This window comes from Gallus gallus, chromosome 9 (genome assembly GCF_016699485.2).
Source record: "Gallus gallus isolate bGalGal1 chromosome 9, bGalGal1.mat.broiler.GRCg7b, whole genome shotgun sequence".
NCBI lineage: Eukaryota > Metazoa > Chordata > Aves > Galliformes > Phasianidae > Gallus > Gallus gallus.
Window position 1 is genome coordinate 12,360,312 of NC_052540.1, and position 21,439 is coordinate 12,381,750.

The 21,439-nt window shown below is 47.7% G+C and overlaps 3 protein-coding genes across 16 annotated transcripts in view; all 3 read left to right on the top strand.

The window, feature by feature from the left end:
- The first annotated feature begins 282 nt into the window (after positions 1 to 282).
- Positions 283 to 3,643, top strand: APOD (apolipoprotein D). Its single transcript, NM_001011692.2, has 5 exons — positions 283 to 340; positions 734 to 879; positions 1,148 to 1,269; positions 2,217 to 2,305; positions 2,690 to 3,643. The coding sequence occupies exons 2-5, from the start codon at positions 757 to 759 to the stop codon at positions 2,923 to 2,925; spliced, it is 570 nt and encodes a 189-aa protein (NP_001011692.1). The 5' UTR covers positions 283 to 340; positions 734 to 756; the 3' UTR covers positions 2,926 to 3,643.
- A 723-nt stretch (positions 3,644 to 4,366) lies between these two features.
- Positions 4,367 to 17,184, top strand: PPP1R2 (protein phosphatase 1 regulatory inhibitor subunit 2). Of its 2 annotated transcripts, NR_171278.2 has the most exons (8): positions 4,367 to 4,547; positions 8,905 to 9,012; positions 9,457 to 9,537; positions 9,891 to 9,994; positions 11,291 to 11,473; positions 12,661 to 12,869; positions 14,424 to 14,474; positions 15,802 to 17,184. NR_171278.2 is itself a non-coding variant. In NM_001389323.2 (7 exons), the coding sequence occupies exons 1-6, from the start codon at positions 4,390 to 4,392 to the stop codon at positions 14,426 to 14,428; spliced, it is 639 nt and encodes a 212-aa protein (NP_001376252.1). In that variant the 5' UTR covers positions 4,367 to 4,389; the 3' UTR covers positions 14,429 to 14,474; positions 15,802 to 17,184. The 2 variants fall into 2 exon arrangements, 1 of the variants encoding a protein (NP_001376252.1); NM_001389323.2 differs by lacking the exon at positions 12,661 to 12,869.
- Positions 17,185 to 17,967: 783 nt separating this feature from the next.
- Positions 17,968 to 21,439, top strand: part of ACAP2 (ArfGAP with coiled-coil, ankyrin repeat and PH domains 2) — a 56,664-nt gene continuing 53,192 nt past the window's right edge. For 8 of the 13 annotated variants that reach the window (XM_040705559.2, XM_040705563.2, XM_040705561.2 and 5 more), the window contains exons 1-2: positions 17,968 to 18,094; positions 18,678 to 18,799. In XM_040705559.2, coding sequence (XP_040561493.1) covers positions 18,735 to 18,799 — 65 coding nt within the window. In that variant the 5' untranslated portion in view covers positions 17,968 to 18,094; positions 18,678 to 18,734. The remainder of the gene's footprint in view (positions 18,095 to 18,677; positions 18,800 to 21,439) is intronic. The other 5 variants (XM_015291391.4, XM_015291392.4, NM_001396171.1 and 2 more) reach the window with 1 other exon arrangement.

Consider the following 21,439-nt stretch of genomic DNA (forward strand, 5'->3'; position numbering starts at 1 on the left):
CGGGGTTCTCCCTCCCGCTGTGTGCAGCTGCAGGGCTGTGTGAGCGGTTGGCCCAGGCTGCCCAGCAGCAGGGAGTGGAGCGCGGAGACGAGGGGTGCTGTTTGCATGGGTGAGCAGCCAAGGCGCAGCCCATCCCTGGCCCCATACCAGCTGCGGATCTAAGGCAGCTGACCGGCCCTCCGCAAAGCAAAACACGTCCAGGGCCAGGGAGTGGCTTGTGCTGGTGCTGAATAATGAGAATCCTGGCAGGCTTATAAAACGAGGCGTGGAGAGCTTCCTGAGGGGCTGTTCTGTGCGGACCTGGTCCTCTGTGGAGCATCGCTGTGCCTCGTCAGCCAAGGTATGTGTCTGAACTAGGAGATGCTGTGTTTGTCCGCAGGGAGTCCGTGCCCTGCAGCTGGAGGCAGACTGGGCTCGTCTTCAAAACTTGGGGAAATGCCGCTGCCGTTCCTTGCTGGACGCAGAGCAGCTCCATGCCTGGAGCATGTGGGGTGGGTGGCACAGGTCTCACCCGGCTCTGCACTGGTCTGCACATCACAAAGGATGCTGCATTATGCCCGGGGCTGGGGGCTGTGTGGGAAACGTGCCCTCTGCTTCCTCACAGCACACCTCGCAGGGGTCGGATCACACTTTATTTGGTGTCGATAAAGTTGTGAGCACCCCAGCACCTGAAGCTGTGCTGTCCCTCCCGCCGCCTCGCAGGGCCAGATGCAGCTGTTTTCCTCCTTCGCAGGTCTGTTTCCCACCAGTACGGCCATGCTGGGCACGGCAGCGCAGCTCTCAGTCCTGCTCAGTCTCCTTGGCTTGGGGAATGCGCAGATGTTCCACATGGGACCGTGCCCAGACCCACCAGTACAGCAGGACTTCGACATCAATAAGGTGTGAAGTGATTCTAAAGGCTCACAGCAGGCGGTGAGAGCGGTTAGGTGGCACTGGAGCAGTGGCACAGTGCTCAGCTGTGGGGCGGAGGTGACCTGGATGCCCCACGGCAGCAGTGATACTAATGCCCTGCTCCTGGTCCAGCCTGGCCCTGTGCAGGAGAAGCTGCCCTGCTGCAATGCCCGTGGCTCACATAAACCCAGTGGGCTCAGCCGTTCCACCTCCAGCCCCCATGCTCCAAGCTTCTCTCTTGACTTTCTTTTCTCAGTACTTGGGAAAATGGTACGAGATAGAAAAGCTGCCCTCAAATTTCGAGAAAGGAAGCTGCGTCCAGGCAAACTACTCGCTGAAGGAGAACGGCAAGTTTAAAGTGATCAACAAGGAGATGCTGTAAGTGCCGGTGTGCGGCTGTGCCTGTATTGGTGGGGCTCCCACCGCCCCTCCTCCTGTGTCCCAGGGGGTGATTTTTCTCCGCATCCCCTGTTTCTGGCTGCCGGAGGAGGCACAAACACAGACGTTGGTGTATCAGGCTCCGTGCTAGCCCTGGTGCCATGGGGTGCCAGTGGCAGGAGAAGCGCGTGAGCGAGCAGGGGGGATGTGCGGTCCCCGCGCTCCCTGGCATGGCATGGGGACTTTGTTCTGCCTCACAAGAACAACAGCGTGGCACCAGGCTCCTTGTGGCCGGCGGGGAGCTGTGCCCATGCCGCTCTCTAGCTGCGCCGCATTGTCCCTGCAGCTCCCATGCTGGCAAACAGCCGTGTGCTGCTTGTGGGACGCGGGCGGCGTGCCAATGGGGCTGCGCACTGCCGTCCTGGACCTTCCTGTTTCACAGGAAACAGGGAAACTTTCCTGCCCCAAGGGCAGCGTGCAGGTCTTGAGGCACGCGGCAGATACAGGCAATGATCAGATGGGTGGCTGAGTGGCAGAGCCTGCTGCCAGCAGGGCCGTGCTCGGCACCCGCAGTGGAACAAACCCCAGCTCACTGAGCAGGGATGGGCCACCGGTGTGTGGAAGAGTGTGCTGACCTGGAAAAAATGCAGGTGAATAAACAGAGGTGAACACACGCGCAAGCAGCAGGGTCTGGCAAGCCCTGGCACGCTGCATAAGGCGCTGGGCTCTGTCTGTCCTGCATGGGGAGGTCTGCATCTTTGGTGAGTCCTGGGTGCTGCAGGCACCCTGCAGGCCAGCAGCTCCCACAGGCAGCAGGAGGGGTCTGCACCTGTTGGTAGGCAGGGCTATGTGGAGGGGTTCAATGTCCTGCCCACAAAGTCAGGAAATTGAAATGTGATTTCAAGCACGGCTGATATGATTTCTTCCCTGTGTCCTCCTGCCCTTAGTTCCAGTGGGAAAATAAATGCAATCGAAGGAGAAATCATGCACACAGATGTGAAGGAGCCGGCCAAGCTGGGCGTCCGCTTCAACTGGTGTAAGTACTGCTGATGTGAGTGGGCTGAGCTCCCTCGCAGCAGAGGGGCAGAGCCACAGAGTGAGGGGCGAGCCTGCCTGGGGCCTGGCAGCACAGCGGGGTGAGGGCAGGGAGCTCAGAGCAGGCAGGGGCCTGAGTATGGACCGCACTCTGCCAGAGGGCTGGGCAAGCAAATTGGGTCATGGCGTTAACTCCCCTGCTACAGCTTCCCATGCAGGGCTTTGTGGCATTCTTGGGTCCCTCTGGGTAAAGTGAGGAGTCCTGATGGGGTTTTGTTAAAAAGACCTGCAGCAGTGAAAGCGGGGGCACCTCTGAGTCTGAGGCTGTGGCCACCCGCTGTGCAGGAGTGGCTGCCCGCAGTGTAACCGAGCCTCTCTCCCCCAGTTATGCCTTCTGCCCCATACTGGGTCATCTCCACTGACTACGAGAACTACTCGCTGGTGTACTCCTGCACCAACATCCTTTGGCTTTTCCACTTCGACTACGCCTGGATTATGTCCCGATCTCCCGACATGCACCCAGACACTGTAGAGCACCTGAAGAGCATGCTCCGGACCTACAAGATCGACACCGACAAGATGATGCCCACGGATCAGCTCAACTGCCCTGCCGAGATGTAACCGCTGCCCCGCACAGCAGGCCAGCTCCGAACTGGGTCGCTTCCTTTATTAGCCAGTAGTGTCTCTGTGTAAGAGAGCAAAGCAGTGATCCCTTCGCTCACAGCAGTGTGCCAGCCCCGGGCACTCTGTGCGTCACTCCCGCTGTCGCTATTCCTCCCAGCCCATCTCACCCCACCTGACTGCTGCAGTATGGCTGACTGCAAGCTGATGGGGAAAGACAACCAGCCCCGATGTGCTCCGCTGCTGCCACGGGTCCTGCAGCATGTGGATGCCAAAGCCTGTGAGATGCAGGAGAGACTCATCACGAACCCAGTTTTGGTTCTGATGCTTCTAGGCCTGCTGGGAGCACAGGGGCCAGTGCTGCAGCTGGGGCCGGGCATTCTGAGTGTGCTTTCTCTGCAGGTTGCTGCCACGTCTGATCTCCTTCCTAGAATTCAGATTTGGTCTTTTGTATTTAAAGCCCGAGAAGTCTCCAAATGCCCAGAACCTCACCACAGCTCCTTCCCAGGGTCTGTGTGTGCCCCCATCTGCCCGCAGCGAGGCCCTCCACATTCCCAGTGCCAGCACCTCGTGTTCTGACGCGCAGCCCATAGCGGGCCCTACGTGGGCCGTGCGGCGCTCTGCTTCTGCAGCCTGTCCTGCTCAGCACCTCATTCCCGCTGCAGCTCTGCTCGCATAGCACCGAAGCAACTCATTAAAGACAAAACCTAGCACCTGCTCCCGGCCCTCTGTGCTTCCATGCGGCGCTCCTCAGCCCACTGCAGCCCTCCCACAGCCCACGGCCTGGGGGGGGCTCGGCCGGCCCCCGCCTCCCACCTCTGCCCCTGGCCTCGGGGGCCCTGGGCTGCACCCCACAGCTGTCCCCCCATGGCGCAGCCCAGGCCCTCCCTGCAGCCTCAGGGTGCCACGGGGACACGTGGGGATGCAGACAGCTGCACGGCCGCTTTCCACTGGGTGACATTTTGGGGCAGATCACTCCCTTTCTCCCCATTCCTGGTTTCTTTCGGGGTTCAGCCTCCCCAGTTCCTCAGGCAGCGTTCACCCAGCCTGGCCTGGCATCTCCCTGCTGAGTTCTGAGACGGATGGGGACAGGAATGGGGGCAGATATGGGATGACGGGGCAGCCCTTCTTCCGGGCAACCGCACAAACGGGCCGTGCGTGCCGCTCCTCGCGTGGCACTGAACGCCCTCAGTCACAGGGCACGTGCGCGAGGCCCCATGCGCGTGCCAGAGCCCGACGCGTGCACGGAGCCCCGTGCACGCGCAAGAGCCCGCCGTTGGCGCACGGCGCCCCGCTGCGGTCGCGCAGGAGCACCGCAGGCGGGCCGAGACAGCGGCAGTCCTCCGACCACCAGGGGGCGCGACAGAGAAGGCGGAGCGGTACTCGTCCGGCGCCGGCGGATCTGACGCAGTGCGGCTCGGGGCGGGCCGAGGCGGGGACCGGAAGCTGTCGGGCGGCGCGGCCATGGAGGCGCCCTCGGTGCCGGCCGTTTCGACGGCGGGAACGGCGGGTCGGGCGCCCATCAAGGGCATCCTGAAGAAGGGCGGCGGCAAGCAGCCCGCGGGGGGCGCGGGGTCCGGGGCTCGGCAGGCCAGCCCAGCCCGCGACGACGACGAGCACGGGTGAGGGCCGCGCCCCGGCCGGCGGGATGGCGGTGCGGGGCCGAGCGCGCTCTGGCGTGAGGCGGCTCGGAGCGTGGCGCTGCGTGAGGCGCTGCCGGGGAGCGCGGGGCCTTCGGGAGGCGGAGGGCTGAGGGCTGCGGCGCCGCGCGCCCCTGCGGGTGTCCGTCCTGCGGGCGGGGTCGGGCGCGGGGGTGTGCGGGCCGGGGGAGGGCGGGGTGGCTGCAGTGAGGGCACGGAGCCGTAGCGCAGACGGCTGTCCGCTGTCCTGCAGCGGGGCGCCTGGAGGACGCGAGGTGGTTCGTTGCCGGACGACTTATTATTTGCCGCGGGCCGACGTATTGTTTGGGAAATAGATTTCACCGTGGCATGTTTATTCTCGGCCTTCTGAAAAGGCACTCGTTGGTCTGTAACGGAGGTGTGTCCGCAGGAGAGGAGTTCTGCTGGGCTGAAGCGCAGGGCAGTGCCTGGTGCTCAGCAGAACAGCGCGGAGATGTGCGGCAGTAACGTGCTGCGGTGGTCTGAGCACACAAACAGCACCGGAGCTGGGCAGCTGTCCCTGGCTGTAAGAACTGCGGCCTTTGGCCTGATCTCAGCACCCGGCACACACCGACGTCGCTCCCAGACTCCCGGGGTTGTTTGACCCACACCCCATGTTTATAAAATGGCTTCAGACAGTGTTCTATATCTGAGACCCCGGTAGTGCGAGGAGAGGAACAATAATAAAATGGGCACGTGGTCTTCTTTATGTCATAGTAATTTGTTTTCCCCTTTAGCTGGCCAGTCATTTATACAGTCTGAGTATGCAAGGTAGGACAGAAAGCTTTTGGTTTGCCCTACTGCTTGTGTGAAGGGCTCCTGCTTTCCAGGGAGAAATTATTGCAGTGGAAGGAGCGACCTGATGCTTTTTGGAGTGGAATTAAATGTAAGTAGGGATGTACTACACAGAAGTTGTCACTTTTTTTTTTTTTTTTTTTCCATTCTCTAGTTTTAATATAAGCACAAGAAACTGACAGCAGGCATAAAGTACAAGTGGCTGTTAGGAGCCTCTGTTTCATTTTTCTGGAGTCTCTTCTGCCACCTTGCAGGATGAGCAGAAGTTAGAGTACGAGCTGCTGGGCTCACTATACGGTATAGTTGGCTTTGCAGTTAAGTGGACAGGAGTCCATCTTCTGTTGCGTGTTTTCTGATGTGAGTCAATAAATGCATTGTTAGATTAACTCTGAAATTGCCTTGCAAGTTAAAGTGCACCATCTAAACCTGGCACCAGAATAGGCATCAGAATAGGATATTTACAGTTAGACTGTGTGCAGCTGTTATGTTCTGGTTGGGCGCTCTTCATTAAAGTGATTTTATTTGGTCAGAAGTAGCACCATTTTGTACTCTGAGAGAATTGCAATCAGTGCTGCAGTTATTTTCCTTTAAGACTAAAAAATGGGTCTATAAATTAACGTCTCTGTTTTCTTAGTGCACCTCTATCAGCAGCCTCCCTGCTTCTTTCGAGCATTGAAATTCAAATCTGAACGCCTTTAAAAATAGCTGTAGATAAAGGAGCTCATTGTGTCAGCTGTCATCTTTTAAAGTACCATGTTCAGAAGAGCTCTCATGTACTTTCAGCAGCAGCAGCCTTGTGCTATTGTTAGCAATGGTAATATTCTTTAGAAAATGCCCTTAATGAAGATACGATTCAAGAGAAAAATTGGCAAAATTGAGACGTCACTGGGACAGCATCTGAAGAGCTGAGATTATGGCTTAATGGTACATACGTTCTTGGCAAACCAGATGTAAAGTACTTTTTGCCTTCACGCTCCTGTTAGAGTTTCTGTAGGATCTGACATGGCATCGTACAAAGTAGCTAGCTGTATTTAGCTGTTCCTTGGCCCTGTTTGCTGGGTAGCCCTGCAAGTAGCTGTGTTGGGGCTGACAGGAGTAAGAGAGCCAGGAGATGCGTTCCTTTGAGTAACGCTGCAGCAGAAACCTCTGACCCATTGGCTTGTGGTATTCAAATAAATGATTTATACATTTGAAGACGTGAAAGAATACGAGTGAACACTTGCAGAATGTTTCATCTTTTAAATCTGATTTTACTAAGGAAGAATGTTTCACGTATAGAGATGTGAGCCTGACCCTCTGAAGGGATGTCAGGAAGTGTTTTGTGGTGGTGGTCCGAAGCTTTATTGTTAACGCTAGGCTGCTATGGCATACTTAAGCATGCTGAATTGGAGGCAGCCAAGGGAGGTGTGTGTTTTTAGAGCACTTAGTCACCCTCCCGCGATGCTGTTTTCCACAAAGGGGTGAGATGACATGCTTGTCTCTTTGTCACTCATGATCATTTTCTTCCCAGCTGAATTTTAAGCTGTGTTCTGGGGTGTGTTTCACAGCTAAGACTTTTCATGTTGAAATGTAAGTTTAAATGCATGAATGTGAAAAACAAGGCCACTAAAATCTCTTTCCATGCTGTATCTGTGAGTCACTGAATTGCTAGCTCTGGACCATCTCATTTCCAGACTGGTATACGAGACAGAGGTTGGGTTTTGTGTTGTGAACTCGTGCAGGTTACACCTGGATGTCCTGTGGGCAAATGCAGTGAGCACTAAGGTGTGTGATGGGACTGTCTCCCATCTGTCATATTTCCTCTCTCCCTAAGCTCACCCTTTATGCTGTCATCCAACTATTATGGCTAGTAAAAATTCTCATGCACTGCCTGTAACCACATGCTCGTGGTATGTTAGTCACGGGAGCTTGAAGCAGCTGTTCAGCTGGTGTTTAAACAGTGATTTTTAGGACCTTAAGCAGGTAGGTTTGAGTAGCGGACACTGCTAAACTAGGGCTCCTGCTTTGTCATCGTGAAGCTCATGACTTCACCAGAGCAGGCACTCCAACTGGTGTTTTGTCCACTCAGCTCGCAGTCCTGGTGTTGCAGTTTGCACGAGGTGATTAAATAGATAGGAAACTTCACATGTGAACTTATGGCATTGGTTAGTTTATGCTGAAGTTATTCAGCTCACTTGTCCGCAGTTCTAGAGTACCGGTCTGTGACTCGTAGGATTCATCATCAGCTCTTCCACTTATATTTCTTTCATCCCTTCCATTTCCTTCCATTGTATTATGGAGAGCTCTCCATGAAGACTAAGCTTAGTTTTGGAATTTTGCATTACCAGTTTTGTTTTATGGATGGCATTCTGCTTAAAAGCAGTAGTGTTACTGAGGCTGAGTTCATATTTCAAGTCTGGTAACTTGTTATTGGAGCAGTCTGTGCTTAAATAAGAGTACGTGAGCTAAATTCTTTCAGCCAACTGTCCCCCTACAGGGAAAACAAACCTGTAGTGGAATTCAGTGCTGTTCTAGGATTACATTTCTAGGTTTAATCTAAGGGAAAGGCCACCTCTTGGGAAGGTTGTATCAATGCTTTGGGAAAAATGTGGAACCTGGTAGGTCCTGTTGTCTAAATCTTTCATAGAATGGCTTTGGTTGGGAGGGACCTTGAAGATCCAACTGCTGCCTCAGGCCGGTTGCCAGCCACTAAATCAGGCACTGGATCAGGTTGCCCAGGGAACCTTTCAATGGCTTCTAGGGCAGCAGAGCAGGGACTTTTCCACAAGGCAGTTGCTTCCCTTGTGGCTTCCATGTTGTGTCAGTCTGGGTACGGTTTTGTTTCTTCAAATATATATAAAATGATACATTCTCTGACTAATTGAGGAAATTCTAAATAAAGCAGTGTGGCTGGTGGCTGGCCGTATAAAGCACGAAACTCCCTTTGCTTAGTTACAGCAGTGAGTCAGTTCTGTTTTATGATTCCAATTTAAGATGACAAAAGCAGTATTAATAACCATGTTGTTCAGTCCAATTAGTTCTACTGCAGGAAGTTATTTGTTTGGTTGGTATTGTTTGTGCAGCGGTTCTGCAAATAGTTGGAGCAGCTCACCGAGCAGTGGTGAAGTGGAAGTTGGAAGTCTTTGCATCAGGTGTTGGGGGCTGTAATGACGGGAAGAATGATGTTGCAGTAACTCGTAACAAGCAGCTGGTTAATGGGGCAGTGAGTGGACGTGACTGGAAGTCTCTTGAAGATATGCACAGGTATACGAATGTATTTATGAACACTGGGTTCATTTAAATACTGTGATTTGTTAGGGAAAGGTAAGTCACAATGGTAATTTGTCATGACCCAACAGAAGTATGTACGAGGTGCTGCTTAATAACCACGTTTATACTTTGAACGTGCCCCTGTGCCTTAGCAATGCTGGTTTTGATAGTGTAAAGTAGAGGCCAAAAGTCATTCTCAGCTTTCATTTTCTGTGGCTAAACAGAGTGAGCTGATTTCAAGGGATTAAAATAAAACCACTTTGCTTTCTTGTTTCAGTAAAAAATCTCAGAAGTGGGATGAAATGAACATCATAGCTACGTACCACCCAGCGGGCAAAGATTATGGCCTGATGAAAATAGATGAGCCGAGTACTCCTTATCACAGGTAGGTTTCTGAATCGCCATCTGACACGAGGCAGGTGACAGGGTAGTTTTGCAGTGAAGTAGACCTTCTACATGATATATTATTTACTGTGCTATCCTATTGAATATATGCAGCATACTTTAATTTACAGAGCTTTTAAGTAAAGGCTTATAGCTATTAAGAAGGACTATCAGAGTAAAATTTTGAAGGTCTGTGTGTACTGGTAGGTATACGTATCTCAGGTTTCACTCATGTAATTAATGTCTGATTTGCACTGTTTTTTATAGTTAGCATCTATGTACTAGAATATAAATTGTCACTCATCAATATTTAAATAGATATTGAAAGTTTTTAAAGTACTACAGGAGTCTTTTAATTGAGCACTATAATGTTTTGACTGATTTATCATTTGAATTTATGCAACAAATGTTTGATAAAGGCTACTCTCTTTGTTTGCATTCCAAGCATGGTAGGAGATGATGATGAAGATGCAGTGAGTGATTCGGAATCAAATGAGCCCTTAAGAGCAGATGTGTTGAGTAAGAAGTAAGTAATGTCATAGAAAATTGATTGAATGTTAAAATCATGTTCTTTTTGGTGGGGTGGTTTGCTTTTTTTTTTTTTTTTTTTTTTTTTTGGAAAGGTATTTCCTTTTTATCTATGCCAAATAGATAAAATCTATTTCTTTTTTTATCAATGCCAAATTCTGGCTGTTGTCAAACAAGGTAGTTTTCTGGGTTGATAGTCCCACTGGTACTTAAAATCTCTTGCAGATTGTTAATATGCAGAAGTACAGCAGAAATACAGAACCAACTTTGTATGAGTGCTCTGAAACTTTGTGTATTTTATACAGAGAAAAACTGGATGGTTCACAATGTTGTGTTTTTTATCTTCATTAGGCTGGCTGCTGCAGCTGAGGGTAAAGGACCCAAGGTTATAGCGAGGCAGGAGGAAAGCAGTGAGGAGGAAGAAGAGGAAGAAGAATTAACACCTGAAGAACGAGGTAGGCCTAAGTCAGATGGTTTTTTTTTTGGGTCGTTTTTTTAATTATTATTTATATTTTTTGGTTAGTTTGTTTTTGTTGGATTTTTTTTTACACATGCAGTTTCTGCCATTCAGTAGGAAGGGTTATTGAATAAAAAGTACTATCTAAGAAAGATTTTGTGATTTGAAAATGGAGGTATGTGGTCTTTGAAAGGTAAGTAAAAGATTAGAAACAAGCAGATCAGTTGCTCAGTCAGAACTGTTCGGTTTGGGATTTACATATGAAGAGGAGTTGAATGTAACAAGCATAATGTATAGGAATTCCTCTTGAAACCTGGGCTTCTCAAATGGAAAGCTTTTCTCTTTTGGGGAAGTATTTAATTTTAATATATTTCAGGTAGATGTAACAATTTAATTGGTACTGCTGCAATTAAGACTCTACTAATTGCTTGCAAATATACAGGTTTGGGTTGGTTTGTTTTTGTTTTTTTTTCTTTTAATTACTATTTTCAAAGCAGCTGTTAGATGGATCCAGCAGGATATCAAGAATTATTCCTAATAAAATTATTTCATGGATCTTCAACGGAGCAGTAATGTTGCATTGACTTAGAAAACAATAAAGCTGAGTTAAACAGTACGGTTTCTAAGGTTTCAGGTGTGTGTCATTTAGCTGTTGATTCTCATCTTTCCTTGCCCCAGTCATCAACTTTGAGTGTGTAACTTTACAATTCTAGAAGAAGAGAAAAAACAGTGTTGGGGTCACCAATAAACAAAGTTTAAGTATAAAATCTACTTTGGGAATGTTGGATGTATGAAGCAAAGATAAATTTCAGGCTACAGGGAAGAGGAGAATATTTTCTTCTATGTGTGGCAAACATATCTCTTATAACTAGCTTTTGATAGCTGGCCAGGAGACATGTTAGACAACTGCAGAAGTTGATTTTCTGTTCCACCAGTATGTCTTGGTTTGCCCTCCAGTTTCCTTAGAAACAAGGTTTGTGAAACTTTAGGATTTTTTAGACCGTTACTACTTGCTTCTCTTGATTCAGACTTCCTCATGCTTGCAGGCAGTTCTTTTAAGACCCCTTCAGCCATTCCAGTCCATTAATTACTACATTTTTTTGTAAGTCAAACTCATTTAAGAACAAGGATTGCTTGGTCATATAAACAATATATTTTCATGGTAGGAATAAGACAGACCTACAGAGCAGTTGGTACTGGTACCTCTCTGAAGAAAAAAAAAATTGATACTAGAAGTAAAAAATGTGTGTGTGTGTATGTATATATATTGGCTTTCGGGTTTTATTATCCACAGAAAAAAAGAAGCAATTTGAAATGAAGAGGAAAATGCACTACAATGAAGGACGAAACATCAAACTTGCAAGACAGCTAATTGCAAAAGAGCTACATGGTGAGGATGAAGAGGAGGAGGAAGAAGATGAAGAGATGCGTGATGCTCCAGATGTAGAAACAATGAATACAGAAGATATTGAACATGGTGAGGTGCTGATTAATCAAATACCACGTATAAGTGTTCGTTGTCCTTTCATCTGTTGGGATGAATACATTGAAGTGTAAGAATGAATAGAAAGAGTGAAGTATGTATGTAATGCTTGATGTGCAGTGCTGCCTGCTATCTTGATAGGCAGATTTTGTAGTGTGATACCAAAACAAGCAGTACTGTTAATTAGTCTGGGCTTTTGTTTGTTACAGCACAACAGAAAAACAAACACCTGCTTCAGGCCAGTGCTGTCACCACAGCATAATTGACTCTTGGTAGTGAAGTTGCCAGCATCCTTTTTAAAGAGACATTTGTCCTGTAAAGGATACTTAAAGCTGTGGCCACATGAGAGAGCCTGTCCTTGTGTCATGATGCACTTCCCTTTCCCCTCCCAACCCATGCTGTCATCAGCACTGGGAAACTAGCTTGAATGCTTCCTCCCTGTTGAGAGCAGTGTATCTAATGAGCTTTTACCTGTCTTGCTTTAACTTAAAACTGTTTAAGAGTTCAGTGTGCTTTTGTCCTTAAACAGTAATGTTAACTTCTATACAAGATGTGAACCTTTTAGCACAGCTGCTGGAAGAAAGTCTGGGATCCTTGGCTGGCAGCTGTTTCTGGAGCCTTCTCTGCCATCTTTAAGCTTTTCTCCGGGACTATATAACAGAAGTTTGATTTTTGTGGTGGCCTTCTGGTGAATAACTACATCTGTTTAGTCCCCGCATCTGTTTAGAACAGTACATTGAACATGTTTCTTGGCATTAAAAAAACAGACATCTCTTGTTTTTGAGACTAGTGGTGATGAATCTGAGATCTGTAAACCTCATTCATCTGTTGCTTGGGAAGGCTATGAGACATTAGAACAGCATGCAGAGTTGGGAAGATGCTGCATGGGTTTATCTTTGCTCACATTTGCTTTTTGCAACCATGTGAACTAGAAATTCTTCCAAAATAAGTTTAAATTCCATCAATAGAAAGGTGATTTGCCAAGTTGACTTTTTGTATTTTAAGCTCCGTGGATTGCACAGTTTGCCTCCATTGTATCCCTACAAGAAGGCTCATGCCTTCATAATGGCTTTGAAGAGGGTCTTTTGGTACATAAGTCTGAGACCCATTCATGAACTAAATTTCTATGGTAATTTATCATACGCCTTATAATGGCTATTTACTAGAACTTCACTCTCCAGGGGAAAGGAGTACTCCAGTAGGCAACATTATGACCTTTCTCCATGGCTTGAAGCTGCCATCTGTCTGCACTGTGCTGTAAAACAGAGGCAACTCCGCTCTCCAGCTGCATTCTCCAGGGAACAGAAGGCACACCTTTGCAGTATTTTTCCATCTCTATTGTTGAAGTCCATTCTACCTTGGCTCATAAACAGCTTCTGAGCCACAACTGGTAACTATCAATTTTAGGCTACTTATGCCCAATAGATTGTATAAATGTGACTGTACGCCAGTTTATCAATCCGTTAACTAACTGGTTCACCTCAGTAACATGGCATATAGAAATACTCTCCATTAATTTGATGTGGTTCTCAATTCCTCACTTCTGTTTTGTGATACTTTGCTTAACAGGCCCTGGTGTTTTGTTATCTCCTAATCTCTATGTCAGCTCTCACAACTTCTGGTCTCTGTATTTGATCAGGTCTTCACAGGTCAAGTACTGGGCTCACTTCTGTAATGGCTGGTGAACTGTATGCCCTCAAACTGATTACATGCAATTTTTTTTGTGGCAGGGTTGCTCTAAGGACAGTGGAATCAACTGGTAAAAACTGTTGATAAAGAACTGTCTTCTGCCGCTGCGCATGCTTTAAAATTCCTACATTGAGCTGATAAGTGTTAAGGAACATCATAACCATTACAGTAATGTCAAAATTTTACTGGAATCACTTTTTCCAAGGTGGTACCTTTGGATTATTCTCTGACTTTTATTCAAGGGGTGCAAAAGAATCTGAAGTATCTCTCAATAGTTAGTTACTGTTTATTTTTTTCTTTTTTTGGCTGTGGAGCATTTCTCAAATAGCAAGTTTTAAAACCAGCTACTTGGATTCATTGCTGATCTGTACTTTTGATCATGCTAGACAATTGGATATTTAAACACTGTTGCAGGTTCGTTGCTTCCTTCATGGAAGTGGATCAAATACCAATAATGTTTTTGTTCCTGAAGTTCCCTCCCTAGGACTGTAAGTGTGTCTGGATGTTTTTGGATCTTTCTGAAGCTACATGGGAAGTTTTTTATTCATCTGGATGGCTCTTAAAGAGTTCTTTGACTTCAAATTGTGACTTAAAATGCTTTCTTAAAGAGCAGAGGAGAGTTTCCTTCACTCAGCGTGTTGGGTGGTGCAGGCAATGACTCTGGTGATTGCTTGTTTTGGCTTCCTTCTGTTGAACTAACAGCTCTCGCGTTTCTTTTAACTGCAGAGGAAATATCTGCTTTATTCTGCATGTTGTATTGTAGGTGCAGTTGAATATTTTTTTTCCCATTGACTTCTGAATTTGCAGAGATCATCTGGTGATAGGACTACCGTTTGTTAGAGCTGGCATGCAATGTCTGTTTATTCCAGTGGAATAGCATGGCTTCCCTTGTACCAAAGATAACTCCAGAAAGTGACATGAGGCATTTATTGGTAACTGCTGTGACTCTAGGGCTCCACTGGCTCCTGAGAAGTTTTGGAGGCAATTTGGGACCCCCTTGTCACTTGGAAGGTTTTAATCAATGAAGATTCCTTTACGGTTCTTTGCATCTCTTATCCAGTGCTCCTGTCTGCCCTCTAACTCTTACCTTTTTTGGTTTCCAGTAAAACTAACAGTGCTGTCCTGATCACTGCAAATTTTCCTTTTTGTTATGTCTATGCTGAGGAAGGGGCTAAAGACTTGAGATGGGATTTTAAGAAGTTTTCTGTCAGATACCACAGAATCTGCTAATTTAAGTTGTGCTTCTTGATTACAGACTGAGATTTCTTGCTGATCGAAATGAAGATGGCCAGTCCAGTCAGTAATGGTGAGAACTGTTTGTACATTTATGCCTCTGTTTTCATCTCAGGCTACCAAGTATTTTAAATAGATGGGTCGTTCCTTTCTTGCCTTACGTAGCCGTACCTTATCTCGTACATGTGGATTCTGCCAGCCAAGCTTTTTGGAGAGTAGGAAAGTGAAAGTAGACTGTTAAGGTTGCTTGTTTCAGCATTTCAGCTTCTGTGGTATTTCTCTGGCTACTCCTTACTTATGACTCCACGAACAATGTGATGGACTTTGCCAGCAAAGTAGTGACACTTGTTCCTCTCCAGAAACACCTTTCCTTTAAAAATTCTGTTTGAAATCACTGAAGGAAAGGTTCTGTGTATAGATTGATTAAATGTAAGGATTTCAATGCAGACACGTTTTCTACTACACAGCAGAATCTCTCTTCAAGAAGTACAAGGGTGTGATCTATAGTAGATCCACTGACAAGTTGTACAACTGTTGTTCTTTACTTATGGTTCATTTAGCATTCATTGCTATGATAACCTTACTCAGATACTGCTGGCCCACTTAGCTGTCAGCTGACTGGGTGTGTTCTGTTGGACTTTGACAGATAGAGAATACATTGTCTTTTCTTAACTATAGTGAGCATTGCCATAAAAATGACTTATGTCAGAAGACTGGGAGCATATGCAAATTGTTTCTGCTTGTCAGACATGCTATTTGCTTGTTAAATTGCACTTGGAACCAAGTCTAACTCTATGCAGAAGCCTAACTGGCTTTCTTTAAGAAGGACCAGACATGGCTTTCTCTGATTTTTGCATTATGCAACAAATTTATTTATAAATAATAGCGGGAGTCAGTGGGCTTTTTCATTTGAAAATTGATAAGGGAAAAGAATTTTTTCTCTGACTTATTCGTGTTCTTTGGTTCAAAACTGTGAGTGGAAGGGTGCATCAGACTGTGCTGCCTCATTTATTAGCTTGTCTTGTTTTGAAGTGTCTCATCTGGAATTGAAACTTGACCTGAAAGGTGCTATGCTTGCTGGTGTTTCAGGAACCTTGTATGTTAGTTCTGCAAATTGATCTCTCAAGCATTGGGTTAAATCATCTCAATTTCAGGGGTGGCAAGCAGTCAGTGTTTGGTATGCAGAACGATAGTGCTATTTCTTCAGAACATGAGGATGAAATAATTACTCTGAAGGTTTCTGCACTCTGAAACTTAAAGTTGCTAAAATAGGTTGCAAACATTACCTTTGCGGAAGCAAAAGTGACTTCCGGAGTATATTTTAGTAATACTTGGGGTTTGCTTTTTAAATATACAACAAGCGTGAATAGTTAACTGTTTTTGTAATCTTTCTTATGCAGCACATGCTACTCATGACCAGCTGGAAAGCAGAGCACGCAGCATAGAAGAAATCTGTCAAGAACTGTAACTGCTTGTCAGAGACACAAACATAAACACTGCTTCATGACTTCTGCAATTAAGGCTCTTAAATATTAAGAAGCATATCAGTTACAATGTTGTGTTGCCAAGATTGTTAATTTTAGACTTGTCCGTTAGGCAGAAAAAAAAACTGTCTAATTGATTTATTCCTGTGCCTAGTATTTCATGGAGAATACTGCTTCATAATCTGTTCAACCAGAATGGCATTCCCTGTATGTATAATGCTGATTATCTTGCGTAATGTACTGTTATTCTTCATGCTTTGAAACACAGACAGTATCTCTGTTTTTTCACTATTTATTTGACAGTGCTCTAAGTGTGGTATCTCTTATGGAAAAGTTTGGGATTCAAGAGCTTAACGGTACAGCATATATCAAATTGACACGCAAGCTATTTATCAGGTGTGTTAAGCAGCTGAGAAAGGGATTCAAGTTTTACAGCTTTTTTATAAAATATTGACCTCTTAAACTAGATTTCAGTGTATTGTTACTTGTATTTTCCTAGACTCTAGAAGAAGAGTTGTGTTATTTTTCAGAGCAGTGTTTGGCATCGGTTATTTGCTTTTGACTGAGGCAGTACTAACATCTGGTGGAGGGAGTGTTTTACACTGGAAACGTGCTAACTTGAACTTGGAATTTAACTGCCACTTTCTCTTCCACTGGATGTTTTCTTTTCTTAAAACCACATCAACTGTTATTCTTCAGGCTCGTTTCACACGTTCAGTCTTTTCCAGTTGCATGGAGAGTGCCTGTGCTACTCGCACCTGAGAACAAACAGCCATGGAGGGAAATCCACGTCAGGACTGAAGATGAGCTGTGTTTGGACTCTGTTCTCTGTATAAGGATAGCTGCTGGTGATCTGCTCACTTGGGGTTTGTAACCTGCATATTGAAAACCACTGGTCTACATCTTTCTGCATCCAATGAGACGTAGAGCAGCCGCTTTTGTACAGTGAAGGGTGTTTGAAAGGATATAGAAGGGAAACTGCCTAATTCAGCTACTTGTTTACAGTGCAGTCATAGAGCCCTTGCAAAGAGTGGCTCTGAACCTCCACATTGCTGTCAACGGCGACGGAATTTGACTGGTGAATGTTCTAGTACTCAGAATAGGTCCTGGGCTTTATTACACAAAGTATACACTTAAGCTTAAGCTTGGTTATGAAATACAGTGTATATCTTAATTTTAGTCCGAATTTGATATGTTGCAAAAAATCCATATAAATAAATATGGATCTATTTTAAAATGTTTTTGTCCACTGTATATGTGACGTTTGAATAAAGGAATGAAAGTTATTTTACAGATACCCACATTCTCACGTGTGAGCTTTCTGGAAACCCCAGGCTGAGCGTGAATAAAGCAGTGGGTGCTGCCGTATGTGACGCTGACACAGGAATAACGACAATGGATGTGTCGCCGAGATGCGGGGCTGTGCTAAGCGGTTGTTGTAGCGTGCCTTTCCTAATAATTTCTTCTTGGTAGCTAACAGTTGCCAGCTGTGGGCTGTTGAGAGACGTTTCGCCCCTGAGGGGCGGTTGCTCCCTTCCCGCCGGCTGCTGTGAGTGACAGGCGGCTCAGCCTATGGCAGAGTGGCGGTCCTCCCCTTCTTGCGCATGAGAGTCGCCATTGGCCTTTAGGGTCGTCGTGGCAACGAGGTTTGCCAAGTGGTGCTGGCTGTTCTCCCATTGGCTTATCTGGCTGTCACTTCTGGAGCCCGATGCGGAAGTGATCCCTGCGGCACCGCAGTGGTTGGCGCCCTCCTCCCGCACAGCAGTCATTGGCCGTTCTCGCTGCTGTGCCCTCCTCTTCTGTTCTGCGATTGGCCGAGCCGCTCCCCTGTTCCTGTGCGTCGCCGTTCTCCCGCCGTACGCCGATGCGGCGAATCCCCGCCTACCTCGGGCCGCTATTGGCCGCTTCCCGTTGCGGCTGCATCCTCTTGGCCGGCCGGGCCGTCAGTTCCGGCCGGGAGCGGGAGGAGGGCTGAGGGGCTCTCGCTGAGGCGTCCTCGCAGCAGCCGCCTCCCGCCGCCGGGCCCCCGCGCATCGCCATGAGTGCCGCTGCCGGCACCGCCCCCTCGTAGCCCAGCCCCGCCCCGCCCCGCCCGGCCGCCGGCCTCGGCGCGGACTCGCCCCGCACTCCGCAGCGCAGCCCCGCCGCCGGGCAGCATGAAGGTGACCGTGGACTTCGAGGAGTGCCTGAAGGACTCGCCGCGCTTCAGGTGTGTGGGGCCGGGGGGCGCGCGGAGGGGCGGCAGGGCGGGAGGCGGCCGTGTGGGGCGGAGTGCGGGTCCCGCCGGGCCGGCCCAGGTTCCTCGGCCGCGCCCGGCGCCGCTGCCTCTGCCTGTGCCGCCCCGTGCCGGTGGCAGCAGCCAGCCCCGTGCCTGCGGCTCCGGTGACCCTTCCCGCGGTCAGGCCCGGGCGCGCGCTGCCCTGTTATCTCCTCTCGGTTGGCCGCTGCTCTGTCACGGCTGTGCGCTCCGTGCTGCTGATGTTTTCTGTCTGGGTCTGTCCCACCTGGTGGCAATGCGATCGCGGAGCGGCTTGATTGAATCATGGAACTGTATGATTGTGTGTAATTCTGTTTGGTTACTGATAACTGTTAGGTGTAGAATACACTTAAGCAAGAAATTAAGGCTACGATTTGTGAGCAGAAGAGTGCTATCTCGTCAAGTTACGTTGGGTTCTCATCACATTTACCCCTCAATTCTCCTATTCTCCGCTCTTGGTCCTTTTCCTTCAAGGAGAGAAGCTGGGGGAAGCCCTTTGCCTCAATCCTGTAATGCACAGTGCTCTTTCTGACAGCCTCAGACACTGCTGCCTTTGGAGAAACTGCAGAAGACCTTATGGTGAAATTGTTTGATGCCGCCAAAATGTTCTTCCAACCTTGGAGCCGCGTGCTTAAAACCACGAAGCAGCAATCTGCGGTATTTCGTTTGGGGTGAACGTTTATATCTTTCATTATTAGTTAGTATTTACTGTTATAACTTTGATCGTTCCCAGCGTTCCTGTGGCTCACCTAATGAGAGTGCTCAGAAACCTTCCCTGCACGTTGGCTGCGGGGGTTGCGGTGAGTGTCGGTGTGTGCGCTGACACAGGGAAGGGCCAGCAGGAGCCCTGGTGCTGCTGCAGGGAGCAGCGTCCCCGCGCTGTGTTCCTCATAGCGAAGCAGAGCTGCGGCTGTCTCCTGGCCCTGCTGAACAGGTGGGTGCAGTCCCGCTCCTTGACACCGCTGCACCTGTTGGAGCGGTTAAATGAACCTGTCGGGAGGCAAGCAGGGCACGGAGCTGTCACAGCACACTGACATCTGTAGCTGTGGAGACAACTGGAAGGAAGTGGGTGAATCAGAGTTCGTGAGTCACCAAATCCCTCTTTTTGCAGGGAACAACTTCAGTCTCTTAAAACATACTACAGCCTACAGCTGGGGACGCCCGGCTTCCTTGCTTATCTGCTTCTCACAAAGATTGTAGTGCTCTCTCATTGGCTTCGACTTGTTAACTGGGAATGCTGTAGTTGCTTGAATCAAGGGGAGGTCTGTTAGTCTACATAAGATACATATAAAATAGCACAAGTTGTGGCTGATGCAATGGTCGATAATGGGTGTGAGGATTCAGATTGGATGCGTGGTGTACTGTGTCTTGGTGAGGCCTGTTTTTTTTTCTTTCCCAGTGGATAAAGGAATCTGTGAATGATAAAACGTGAAGCAAGGACAGCTTGTTGCATCGCGGGGTTTGTGAGCTGAGTCATACCAAATCCGTTTGTGTTTGGGAACTTGAGGTTGAGAAACTGATTTCTGAGAGGACCGTAGAAAAGGCTGTGAATTGAAGCTCATCTTTGCAAACTGGCAGTCGTGTTTGTTTTGCACTTTATTTTTTTTTTCTTTTAAATGCACTCTTCCTTTGAAGCTCTGAAAATAATCTCACAGAAATCATGTGCTTTTCCTCCACGACTCCCTTTCTCAAAGTGTGGGCAAACCACTGAGTTAGCAAGGAAATGTGCTTGCAGTTCTCCCGCAGCGTGTTGGTGACTTCCCATCAGATGAAGAAGTTGCTGAGGGAGGGGCCGTGGAGCAGTGTTTGGGCAGTGAGATCTCAGCTGTGCTGACAAGTTCCTTGTGTATAATCAGGAATTCCTGGAGTGCTTTTTAACACGCAAATAGTGTTGTGAAATAATATGCTCTCCTTATCTTTAAACAGTGAGAATTTCAGAGTTTATTGGAACAGTCTTTGGAGGTGTTGTTACTACACCTATCAGATCTCTCGATAAATGAAACGTGCAGCCGCTTTGATTGACTTGAATGTAAATTTCTAGGAAGGGCAAGTATGGTTAGGTGACGTGGGAATGGGTCTGATGTGACAGTTAACAGTCTTGATAAATAATAGGAACAGCTCAGTTCTGCTCCTTGTGATGTGTGCAATTGTTAGAGCTCGTTAGAAAGGAACCAAAGCTTTCATCTACTCCGCTCTCTACAATACTTCAGGGAAGTGTTTGAATTTTGAGATAATATTCCATCCTCATCTGTTACTCTGTCACTGTTGCTGAATTTCAGGGTTCTGTTTTTGTTTGTCTCTCGGTGAGCGCGTGCTCTTTGGGGAAAGATGAGTTCGTGAGACCCAGCTGCAGAGCAGATGATGGATCCAGGAGGTAGATGAAAGGATGTAAATGAAACTATTGCCAATTATCATACTTAGTAAAAATACACGATGGGCAGTTTGAGGAGAAGGGGTGGCTATGGCATATCCTCTTCAGCGGGCCCCGTCTGAGGAGACCTGGGTGAGAAGTGACTGCAGCTGTGGGCGAGGGTGGTTCTGCCAGGCTGGGCCTCTCTGCGAGGGCAGCACAGGGTGGGGAAGTGCTGGGGAGGTCTGATTGCTCCTGCTGCGGAAATAAAGACCTGCTTTCACCTCCAGCAGCATCTGATGCAGCTCATTTGCCTTTAGATAAGATTGAATCCCTTGTCTTGCACGCAGAACAGGAAGAATGGCATGTGTAGATGACAAGATTGCTTTCCTTCTCTAGGATTCGTGATTCACTTCAGTTTGGTTTTAGTGTATCTTATGTTCAGAAATGTGTCACATTCTGCTGTGAATGAGTTCTTTTAAAACCACTGATTTTTGTTGTTGTTGCTGCAAATCTGCCCTGTGAGCTTTGTTTTTAGGTGTTGCGTTTGATCACTTCTGCCACCAGATGGATGTACTTTTTAGGTACGAGTTCATAATACTCAAAAGGCAATAGCTTGAAAGAAATCATTTCTAAATTTGGTAGCTTTCCGTTTTGCATGAAATTATCACTTAACTCTTATCGGGAGTCCAACTCACTGCACATCCTGCTTCGAGAGGCTGATTAGGACGGGTATCCGAATAGGTCGCTTGTGCCACAGAGGTTACTACATTTGGAATCATTTTTCTCTACTTTGTGCTGTATAACCGAAGTTTAGTCAACTAGCATCTGTCCCCCACGTGACGGGAAGTGCTCTGTCAGTGGGGATGTGGAGCAGAGCAGGGCGCCTTGCTGAGCTCAACTCGCGTTGGCCTGCCACAGAACGGAGCCTGCCTCTCATTAGGGCT